Raw genomic sequence first — 12,014 nt, forward strand, 5'->3', positions numbered from 1 at the left:
TTCCGCGCCCAGCTCTGCTGGTGAGGAGGTTCACGGCGGAGCGATTGGGAACGGGCAGACCTGTCGGCATCTTCAGCCTGGGGTTAGATTCCCGAGGATTTAATCCAGAGTTCTACTCGTGTTTGGCGTAAGGAAGAGCCCCGGCTCAGCACTGCACTGTCCCAAACCCACTTGAGTTTCAAACTACGCTTTCACAGTTGTCTGAGGAGCATTGCTTATTTCTCAGTGTCAGTTATGTTGATGCTGACCGTACGGACAGCACGAGGTCAAGAGAACAAGGGATGTGATGTTTTCTCTGCGATGACTTTTCTACAGAAGCATTTCTTCGTGTTGGTGTTTGGACTCCGTAGCGGTGCTGTGTTTTGGTGTAAATACCTCAGTAACACAAGACAGCACGCTTCCTGCTTCACAATACTTACCAATTTGCGTTTAGCACAGGGACAAACCAAAATAATGACATTATTTGATTGAAGTATGGGTAAGATTAGAAACACCCACTTTACAGAGGTGTCTCATTAACATGCATTGGTCCTCCAAGCAAGAGCTGTATCAGCTCAGAAGAACACAAACTACCATTAGCTGAGCCTATGTAGGCATTTAGGATGCACATGCAGTGAGAAACTTTTGGTGGCACTAAAGCATCTCTGATAGACATCAGCAGAACAGCACTGCTTCAAATGGCACTGCTGAACGTTGTGAGGGTGTTGGAGGAGCCCCAGCCCACCGCAGTCAGGTGCTTTGAGCAGGACTGTAGGCTCACTGACCTCTCAGTTACAAAGTTGAGCTGTGAGCATTCCTTACTGAAAGACAGACTTCTGCTCGTGGTACTGCATTCTCCTTAATATTGACTAAAAAGCTACAAGTTCTTTCCTCTGGGTTTATACAGTAGGGTTTGATTAGGAGACATAATAATATTTTTAAGGCAATTGTTTCTAGTCAGTTCTAGAATTATTGCTTCTACATAGGATACTCTGGTGTGATTCTGCTGTTACATTTTTGCTATTTATGCGCAACTCATCTGAAAACAAAATAGTATAGCTAAAGTAGCATGTCTAGGGTGAAGAATAGTTTAGCATCTTCTAAATACTTCTGACTGAAAATGCAACTGTGTTTTCAGTTATAAACATTCCTTGATCTTAACCTTCAGAAGAGTGTTCTGGCCTTCAAAGCTCAGCCCTATCACATCCTCCTTATCCTGAAATCCGTTTGGATGACCTCCATCTCACATTCCTATGCCAAGGACTTAGCCATTCACAAATGTAGAACATCGCACCCATGCTGGAGTGCTACCAGACACATGCATGTGCAGTTCTGCAGATCAATACTCACAGAAACACTGTTGGAAAAGGGGTCTATGGCAACATCTCCTGTCTATCTTACATCACAATGCAGCATTTTGGCAGCCCATCAACCCAACACATCCACTGTATGGGAACTGCTGAATCACGGCCTGAACCACTGATTGGTCACCTGGGGTGAGCACCAGTCAGCCATGGGGCCACAGGTGAAGGTGATATACCTGTGTGATTGGAAGGGGTGGAGCCTGGCTGCACCTCTCCCAAACCCCATTTAAGGGCTGACCACCACCAGGGAAGGATCTCTTCTTGGAGATCTCTCCTGCAAGCCTCGTCATCCTGAAGGTGAGCCATCTTCTTTTTTGTATTATTTGTATACTGTTTATATAGAACTACTTAAAATATACCATCCCCTATACTATTTCTTTGTGGAGTACCATCCTTGGGAGTTATTTACCCCACATCACCCTGTATAGGAGAGGCCCCTTGAATCTATCAGGCAAACCACCAACTCATACCTTAAGTCAGTGTCTCCTATTACCTTTACTTGTAAGCTTATGAAACCCCACGTAGAAAGCATAAGATGGGGTCATTTTGCCAAGTAAAAGACTGCGTGCAACTGGGTGACTTATCTTTAAAAAAAATCACAATGTTTGAATATTTTGTTTTCACTTTTGTCACTTTTCCATTGAAATTTTTAACACCTTGTAAGTTAAAACATCGCTCTCTATTTTGTGATCTTGAAATGCACACAGTTCAGCTGTCACTCAGAGACAGCTTCTTGACAGTTCAAAGATGTTATTACAGTCATTTGTGGGGAAAAAATGATCTTACACTGACAACTAGTATTTTCAAGACATTTGAAGTGAGAGAAAAATGAATTCCTTAGTCTCTAAGTTGGCACAATCAATTTATCATCTCTCATGTTGGGGCAAAAAAATTATGGGTATTTTAGCTCTGATGTATTGTACTGTGGTATATGAATAGTTTAGTGAAAAGTAGCTATCAAAATCCAAATTCTGTGTTTTTGCTGTAATTGAAAAATCAGCATATTCTCAATCAGTGCAAACGAGTTCCTATCTTTTACTCCTCCCTGTTGGAAACAGCTGAATTTCAGCACTCAATTTAGTTGCTATTTGGAAAGATGAATGAGCTTTTCCACTTCACATTAGGCAAAGTTAAAAATGCAAATCTTCAGAATACCCTTAATTCGATTACAAAAGGTAGCAATTGACTAAAATTAATATGCTAATAAAAAACCCTTCTGCTTCACTGTGATTTTCTTCCACGTTTAAGCAGTATCAGTATCCTGGAGAAAAATAGCTATCTATGGCTGTGCTCAAACTGCCATTCTTTAGAGAAACTTGCACATTTTTCCTCCTTCATATCTACAGTAGTCAAGGAAGTTATTCCAGTACAACCACTGAGCTTTGCACACCTATTTTCCAGGTATAAAATGGCTTAAAATTTTGTTTACTGCTGTTATAGTGCATAGTACTTTTGCATTTGGTGGTTTCACTGCTGCTCCTCTGTTATCCCCAGAACACAGTTCATTCACTACAGGTGAAATTAATCAGTGTTCTAGGATTGCCAAACCCTTAAGGGCAGTTTTAGTTTTCACTCTGATTATTACCAATGCAACGTGAACAGAGTTTAAACTTTATAGGTAGTAAGCCAAAAATACAAAGATGGATTTGTTTATTACCACTCATGCTCTAATTCTTGTAGACAAGAATTGAGACTTAGGACTGCAGAAGATGGCAGATAAACTCTTGCTGCCCAAGATTGTGTCTTTAGTGAAGCAGCCTTTGGATACACGTTACAGCCTCATAAGCAGTGTCATTCAGACTGAATTCAGCTGCTTGGGGGGATATCCACCAACAGTCCTCTTCTCAGTGTAGTTACTCATAGCTCACTGTCAAACAGTATGCAGGCAAGTAGCTTTCCACAGTGAATTATGACTGGTACAGCTTATTACTTTAATTATCTGGATGAAGGGATGAGAATACATTTTTAATTGGTAGATAACAGAAAGCAGAACAGATTTGCAAGTATTCTGTAAGGCAAATAAAGAATTCAAAACCACCTTCAAAATGCAGATAAATGTTACTTAGTAAGAAACACTTAACTAAGTTACAGGTTCAGTAAGACCAACTGGAAAGTGGTGACAAAAATACAAGATTGGACATAAATAAAGAACAGTTTTGTAGCCTGGATTCATATCTGATTGTAAAACGTCTCCTATTGCAGCCAAGACTCTAGTGTAGATAGACAGCAGCGTGTTGTGTAGAACCTGCAAAATGACAGCAGAAGAGCTGAGCCAGCAGTGGACACCACAAGGCAACTGTGTATCTGAATGGAACAAATATGGAGGGCAACAATGTGAATTCAGAAAAGCTGATCCACAAGAAAAAAAAACACTAGAGAATCCAAACTTGTTTCATCCAGGGATGAGAACATTGCTGGAGAAACATGGCTGCTGCACAACAGAACAGCTCTCAGTGCCTGTGGAAGCAGGACAAAAACGAATGGACTCAAATAGCAGCAAGGAAGGTTTTGATGGCCGTGAAGTGAGCTCTAACACTCTGAAAAGTGTATATGATGAAAGAGATGGCACAAGAGAGTTATGGGATCACAGCAGTTGGCAGATTGGTTCTAGTAGTGTTCCCTCGTGGTTGCATTTATGCATTCAAATGTTGCGAGCAGCATTTTTTTCCTCCCATCATCATGGCTGAGCCACCCAGAGTTACATCAAAGGAACACCATTGCCCCTATTTGAAACTATAAATTGTACTGCTTTGGTTTTTGAAGTGCAGCTTTCTTCTTTGTAGTTTCATCAAACAGATAGGGCTCACTGTTAATATTATTCAATGTAGAATACAAAACTAATTTTAACAATTTTTATTCTGCAACACAGCTTTTCACTATTTCCTTCAAATAGCATAAAAGGTAGGAGTCATTAAAAAAAACACAAGGTGACTATTTGGCCAGGTGAAATAAAACACTGCTTTCTCACAGCAGTAAAATTCATTAACAAAAAGAACTCTGCATGTTGGAAATGCCAAATATCTTTTGAAGCCTCTGAAGACAAAAATAGAGGAGCTTTTACAAGTCAAAAAGCTACTTGTAGTTCAAAATACTCCAGAAATGAACAGGAGTTAATTACAAATTTCACAAAATGTCAGTTCTAGCTTGTTTTTAAATCCTAGCTTACCTCAGTTTTGCTAAAGGGTTTTTACAGATTACTGCACTACCCACTCTATAGACTGTATGCCCTAAAAAAATAAATGCACGTCCAGAAAGTAAATCACAGCATTTGTTTGTTGGCAAATGAATGTGTAAAAAGAACAGTTTACACCAGAAGGATCAAAGTCAAAGCCTTTATTAAATGTTCCTTCTTTAAACAGACTGTGTTTAATTCCCCCTTTGCATTTGTGATTTCTAAGGCTGTTTTAAATACTGTGTTTTACAGGGATTTTCAGTCTTCAGAACAGTCACAAGCAGCAAGTTAGCAGTAGACAAAAACAATTCCAGCTTCACAGGGTCTCTGGAAAAAACAACAGTACTTTCCATACTGGAGTTTTGGCACAGACCCTGGAAGACAAACAGATTTCACCAGAGTTTAAGCCTGATGTGCTCTAGCCACATCTCACAATTGGCCACAATTTATCAGTATAGATTAGTATTATCTGTTTCATGTGCATTACCTATTTCAAAAAGGGGACCAAATTTTCAAATTTCAGCTATTGTGGGTCTAATTAAGGCTATTCTGGTATATTTGATACTAAAATACTCTCTGGGAGTCCTTTTCATGAAATCCCATCAGAATTAACATTTTCAAAAATGAAAACATTTAAAGTAGGTGTTCTGAGTGGAAATGCTGATGCAGCGGTCGGGTCGGTGCCGTCGGGAGCTCGATCATCACGTCAGGATGGTGTCATCTATCTGTTCCTCAGAGTCAGCCTGGCCAGCCAGCTTCTTAAGGGATCTCCTGCAGCTTTCATTGAGCAGCTCCAAGCTGGCAGCATCTAGAATCCTGGAAACAGACTGAGGAAGGAAGAAAACACCAAATCATTGATTCCTCGTGACATGCCGTTCAAAACACAAACAACTTTAAGTGCCTTACAAGGTGCAGTTATCTGCATCCTTCAAATATACCCAAAGCCTTCACCTGGTTTAATGACTGCAGACACAACAGCTCAGAAGAGAGGTCTGGATGTGGACGTACAAAGAAGTATTCCATCTATCCTTAATATACTCTCTTAATATACTAAAAATGCAAATAGGAATTATCCCACTCCATCTATCTCATATAAGAGACTGCCAGCATGCCCTGACACTCCAGGCAATCACTTAAACACAAGCAGAGCCACGTGACACAGCCTTCTACCACTGCTTCTATTTTCTTCTGTCCCATACCTCGAGCACTTGTTCACCCGTTCTCATCTTCAGAAGATTAACAATGGCTTGGTCGCTGTAGGCTCTCACACTGGTGTTTTTGTCTTTTGTGTTGTCCAAAAGTGCTTTGAGAATTGGTTTAATTGTCTGAGGATCCAGTGCAGGAAGATGGTTTTTATTTGCCCACCAGATCATTTTTTCTGCAACTAACTTTATGTCACTGGATGTGTTCTGCAGACACTGAAAGAGACAAAGATGGTTTTAAATTTAGATATACTGAGGACAAGGTATTGAAAGCACAAGTTTACCTTTTCTTTCCTAATTTAAAGTATCTTAAACCACAAAACCAAGTAGCCTTTAATTCACAGGTATACAAGAGCAAAACATCAACAAGCTTGAATAAACTTATGTATCAGTGAGGGTGGATGAAACCTTGAAAACAGGACACTTTTTCAAAAGAAAACAAAAATGGTTGTTGACAGAAGTGCACAATATCAAGAAATGACAGGGACTTCTAACTGCAGCAAAGGCTGACAGTACCTCTGTAACAGACCCCATCAGCAGCAACAGCCAAAAGTCTGCTTTGAAAATTGAGTCTCCATGCTGACGTGCATTTATGACAGATTTTCAAGTAAATATAGTCTAAAATGTGAAATGTAATACATTTTCATTTACAACAACGATGACATAAACTAAAAGGCAGCAGTTCACTCGTTCCTGCTCACTCCTCTCTCTGTCGTCCCTTATCTTTTCTAAGACATTGAAAACACTCTCATGTTCAAAATTCAGATTCTTCCTGCCCTGAGGGATACTTCTATGGGGAAAAAAATACAGAACAACAGATAAGGAAACAAATTTTGGAGTAGATTTTCAAGTAGGTATCAGTTGAGAAGAAAAAGCACTAACATCAATATTCTCTTTCATTCCAGGCTCTAGGAGCTACTCCCATTCAAAAAAAAAAAAGAAAAAATATAGAAGTCAGAAAGTACTGATGCAAAACCAGGGAAGGTAAGGAGTTGGTATCTTAACAACTTTCTAATGAAGCCCCTTCGATCTTTATCAGAGTTGAAAAACAAACTGACATCTGCCCCCCCATGCTTTTCTTCCAATCTATCAGCCATTGTTTCTGCAAAGGAAAATAATTATTCACGTTGAATCAAAGTTTACCAAAGAACAAGTCAAAATTCCACATTACAACAGAGATGCAGGTACTGTGTTCACAACTGCAAAGTAGGCCTGTAAAATTATTCTGCCTACTTAAGAATAATAATAAAAAAAGACTTATCTAGATATTTCCAACTATCAAGGGATTTACAGCTTCCCAAAATAAGGCAACTGAGGTTTCAGCTTTCATGTCAGGTTACAATATAATAATTTTACAAAGAAAACTAACCATGAATTAGCTGAAAGAAAAACTGTATTACAGTGGTTAAGATCAGAGGAGAACAAGACCAGGTAGCACAAAAATTCTTACCTTAATAAAGAGGATGGAAAGTTTTGGAGGCAGGTTCCCTCCTTCTTCCATGTGGTATTTCATAAGAAAGCCCATCCCTCTGATTCCACTAACTGCAATGGGTATCTTCAATGTAAAAACAAAAATTTGGTATTATTGATGTTATTACAGTTGAGTTCAACAGCCTTTCTAGCTAGGCCCACAGCCACGTGGAATGGTGAGCTTTTGCAAAAGGCTAAAACATATCCTTCAAAGAACTGCAGCACACAATGCATGAAAACAATATAATGTTGTTGGATAAATAGGATGAAAAAATCACCACGTGACTGTGAGCCACGTGGAACACCATGGCAGGCCCCACATAACCCACACGTTCCCTACACTACATTACTCATTCAACTCTGTTTTTAAAGTCTTCTTCTACATTGAAGTATTTGCTTGTCTTGTAAACCCAGCCTGTGAAGGAGAACACAAGTGGAATTTACCCCCAGTGAAAGTTACTCTACAGCTGAAGATTAAATAATCTTCATCTTGACAGAGACAGCAGGAATCAAAGAATCAGAACAATTATGCAATTTCACAATAAAATTGCATCTAGTTAAGGGAGAACATTCAGATTACGTTTTTATACTGTTTTTTTTTTTTTACTTTTTGTAACACTGTGAACCTGTGTGCCTTTTGAAACTACTCCCAGAAGCACTTGAACAGAATTTGCCCATTCTCAGGAAGCACTTACCCTGTCAGCAGTGGCATTGCTGAGGATCATCTCCAGAACACTGTTATAGTACTTGGGGGAACACAGCCTATGAGGAGCAACATTCACAGCCACTGAGAGGGCCAGGCTTCGTCCGTGTCTCACCATCCAGTCAATTCCAGAGATGTCTGCTAGAAAAGGCAAAAGAACTACCTCTAAGAAATGCTACCTGTATCCATCTGAGAAAGCATTTGTCAGTTTGACAACTCACTTCTATAAAAGCAGCATCTTCCTCTTCCCACTCCTCCCAAAGAAGCCATATAAACTGTGCCACAACACAACACCTCTGTCAGAGAGGAACACACTCTGGGCAGAAATCAAAACCCAGCACACTGACTTTCTATCACTGAACTGGGTTTTTTCTGATGATAATCACCTGTAATCACATCCAATCACTTGGTGCATGAAGAAGCTTGCTGTTGCAATTACATAAGCTTTGGCACCAATAAAATTGTAAAAGTAATCTGTAACTCGAAACCAGCTAGTAGATTCCCTTTTTAATTCCATAAAGCACTATAACATTCCCAACCTCTACAAGTTCCTACAAAATTCATGCTTCTGTCTAACTAACAGGCAAATCAGTTAATTCTCCAAAAGCATGTGAAGCCAATGGATGTGGTCTGCAATAGCCATAGGCAATCTGTGATCACAGTGTCATCAAATAAAGTGGAACAGCCCTCTCCCTCATCCTGCCTGAACATACTGTCACCTCCCATCCTCTGAGCATCAGCACTGAGGAACTGCTCAGCCATGCTGGTACTTGCATCAACTCACTTGAAAACAAATCCAGAAAAAAAATATGAGAAACCCAAGTTATAATTGTTACCTTGTGCTCGACGATGTACCAGAGTGTAAAAAAGAGCAGCCATAAGCAAAGAAAAGTACAAGGAAATCTAGAGGTTTGGGTTTAAAATTAAGAGAAGGAACCTGAACAAAGTTTTCATAAATTACTGGGCAAGAATGTACTTTCCCTTGCTTTTCAGACTTAGTTGTAGTCACAGGAGCTTCACCTACCCAGTAAGTGCTGGTGGAGAACAGTATTGAGCTCCTCTTCGGACAGAAATGCACACAGTTCCGCTAAGCAGCCAGCTGAAGCCATGCGGGTGGCATCCTGATGAGGAAAGGAAGGAAAGAGGAACACTGGCTGAGCTCAATCCACATCAGAGACAAGTAGAAAGTTTCGAACAAGTGACAGAAACTGATTTGAAATAAAAAGAGGAGAAGAAAAAGTATTAACAGACTCTCTTTGCCTCCTGATACCTGTGGATTTTTGCTGTTTTGTTGTACTTAACAGAAGCCTTGCAACAAGTCAAAAAAAGCCAGCAGAGATGGAAAAAATTACAGGTCACATATGAATTGTGACTTGCTAAATGGAAAAGTTATAAGATGAAAGTGACTATTTTAAAAGATACGTTAAGAATGACATTTTAATTCACAGACTAGAAAATAAATATTACTTCTAGCCATCTCTGCGTAAGCTTATTGCTGTGAGAAGATCCTGTGAGTAATTTTAAACTTCCATATTGTTGGTTTGGTGTGGTTCTGCATCTATAAATATCTGCCCTAAAACTTAAAATCCAATAGGAATTCTTCTATTTTGCCAAGAATTGTATGTCTGTGTTGCAAATATTGAAACATAAAGATTATTTAATCTCAAAGTTGAGCCTATTGTTATCTGCCACATACATAAGATCCCACCTTAAACTTTGGAGAGTTTCTAGTCATTACAAAAAAAATTCCTCACACTGAATGATAAAGCCCACCTGCGAGCCTGCAAACACACATGTGCTTATAGTGAAGGTACTGTAGGCTCTCTCTGAGATAAGAGAGCATATCCTGACTTCTTAGCTGTCTCATGCACGTTGGTAAGGAACTGTAGGTCAAATCCACCTGTGTGGTTGCTAAGGAAACATTAAACTCACAGGCTTTCAGATAGAAAGTAATTGGCTGGGAATCTCCAGTTAACACCATAAGGCTCCAGTGAAGTCAGTTTTACAGACCACATTCAGTTTATCAAGAGATGTCCAACTGCAGTATCTCCTTATATAAGTTTCATTCCATTCTAACAGTAATAATTTTCCCTGGAAGGTTATTTTCAGAAAACAATTTTCTTAGCTCCAATTTTAAATTGAGAAATCAGAGTGTCTACAGCAGGGATCCTCTGCAGCTGTCCGAAGCAATACCTCATCATGTCCCAGCATCCCAAGAAGCACCGTGCTGATGTTCTTCCTAATTGTGGCATCTACTTTTGCCCCAGCTCCTCGTGTTACAAACCGCAGTGCTTGCAGCATTGTGTCTCTAGAAGTGATCACAACGTACAGTCAGAGATTCCCATCATCATAATGAAGAAACAGAGCTCTGGACACCTGTAAGAAATTCTTACACAGCTATTTGATTAATATTCCTTATGATTTGGGAGACTCATGCTCTCTCCACTAATGAAAACACAATGCCAGAGTTCATTCCATACGTATAAACCTGTGTCTTTCAAAATATATATCTTTGAACGATTCGAAGATTAAAACAAAACAAAACAAAAAACTCTAAGAAGTTAATTTCTCAGAAATTAGTATGTATAGGCTACAAGAACAGCTACGTTACTTCAGGTCAACACAAAAACTGATGCAGTCTTGTATGTGAAAGTGGGTTTAGAGATCGCAGAAGAGAGAAGAACTGGGCAGATGCCAAGCAACACCTCTCCTGATAAGATCTACCAGAGCACAGCTTCTGACCCACTATGTCCCTATCATCCACATTATTGTTTTCATGACCCTTCATTAACAGTAAATAAAATTTACTGTCAAAATCAAGGGGGGAGTAGAAGAAAATCATGTCAAATAGCTATAGTACATTCATCCTAGCCCCTTATCCTCAATAAGCAGCATGACCTGAGATTTCACCTACAGCTTACCTGATGGCAGAGTCATCACTGGAACGAATTCCATTCAGTAGCTCAGTAAAAAGAGGATCCACTTTTACATGGATAACAATAAGTTTACCAAGAGCATCAGCAGCTTTAAGGCGAACAGCACGGTTTGAATCCTGCAGGGCTTTGGTGAAGGTTGTTTGCAGTTGAGGCAAAAATGGTTTCAGGGCAATCTCAACCTTTAACAGAGATAAAAGAAGGAAAAGTGATAGAGCTGAGTATGTAACCATGGCTAGAAATCAAAGCCTGTAAGCAGCCTGACTTCCACAACAGTTAATTATCACAGTAGCAGATAGCCCTTACTCAGATCTAACACACAGCCAGAAGAGGAAAAAAAACCCAAAATGATGATTTACAATGAAACACCCTTTTCAAATCTAATTCTATTTTCTGTAGACTGAAATACAAGAAAGATTCTACATTGTCATGGATGTTCTTTTCTATACAGAGCACTAAATAAAAGCCCAGCTCAGTTCAAATGCATAAGATGATCATCTTTGGACTTAACATTTCACAAAAACAGTGGACACAGGAGAGAAATAAAATGGTAGCTTTCAATCACGTGAAAGTGAGATAAGCACTTAGCAATATTTCTAAGAGGTCCAGTGACTCAGCTGGTAGGAGAACACAATCCAGTTCCATTGCCATTCTAGATATTAGATCTACATCAACTGATATCCTAGCTTTATTAAAATGAACAGCAACAGATTTTCTGAAGGCTACCACAGAAAACATTCACAAACTACTGTCAATTACTTTGAATCTTACCTTGGCTAAAAGAAGGCTTAATGTTTCAAGCAGAGCCACCTTGACATTCCAGCTGAACCGATCTCCCAAGATCCGAATAAGTGGCCCAGTAATACTCACTACAGATGGTTTAAGAGCTTCAGCAGAAGTCAGCTTAATAACCAGCCCTAAAGCCTTTGCTGCTTCCTCCTTTTGCTCTGGATTACCAGTGAGAACACCTTCACGTAGCACCAGCAGTATAGAAGTCACTCCCTGTCAGGACAATTAGATAACGAAGCTTATAAGCTAAAATGCAAAGAATGAAGTCTTATTTTTGCTCCTGCTATATACCAGATGAACAAACTTAGCCAGATTCTCTCAATTTCCTGTTGACCTTCAGCTGCCTGCTTCCACATTTACAAAGCTACTTTTATTCAGTTTGATTTAATGCATCTACGCCTT

General features: G+C 39.5%; 1 protein-coding gene across 2 annotated transcripts in view; it reads right to left on the reverse strand.

Annotated features, from left to right (window-relative positions):
* Positions 1-4,661: 4,661 nt before the first annotated feature.
* The window catches only part of GCN1 (GCN1 activator of EIF2AK4), a 37,753-nt gene continuing 30,400 nt past the window's right edge, over positions 4,662-12,014 (reverse strand). For both annotated transcript variants that reach the window (XM_065738837.1, XM_065738838.1), the window contains 8 exons: positions 11,595-11,825; positions 10,812-11,005; positions 10,084-10,198; positions 8,915-9,011; positions 7,883-8,031; positions 7,168-7,272; positions 5,715-5,933; positions 4,662-5,342 (listed from right to left, as the gene is read on the reverse strand). In XM_065738837.1, coding sequence (XP_065594909.1) covers positions 5,217-5,342; positions 5,715-5,933; positions 7,168-7,272; positions 7,883-8,031; positions 8,915-9,011; positions 10,084-10,198; positions 10,812-11,005; positions 11,595-11,825 — 1,236 coding nt within the window. In that variant the 3' untranslated portion in view covers positions 4,662-5,216. The remainder of the gene's footprint in view (positions 5,343-5,714; positions 5,934-7,167; positions 7,273-7,882; positions 8,032-8,914; positions 9,012-10,083; positions 10,199-10,811; positions 11,006-11,594; positions 11,826-12,014) is intronic.

The sequence above is a fragment of the Cyrtonyx montezumae genome, unplaced genomic scaffold (assembly GCF_038088225.1).
Source record: "Cyrtonyx montezumae isolate F1298 unplaced genomic scaffold, pur_monq_1.0 scaffold_23, whole genome shotgun sequence".
Lineage (NCBI taxonomy): Eukaryota > Metazoa > Chordata > Aves > Galliformes > Odontophoridae > Cyrtonyx > Cyrtonyx montezumae.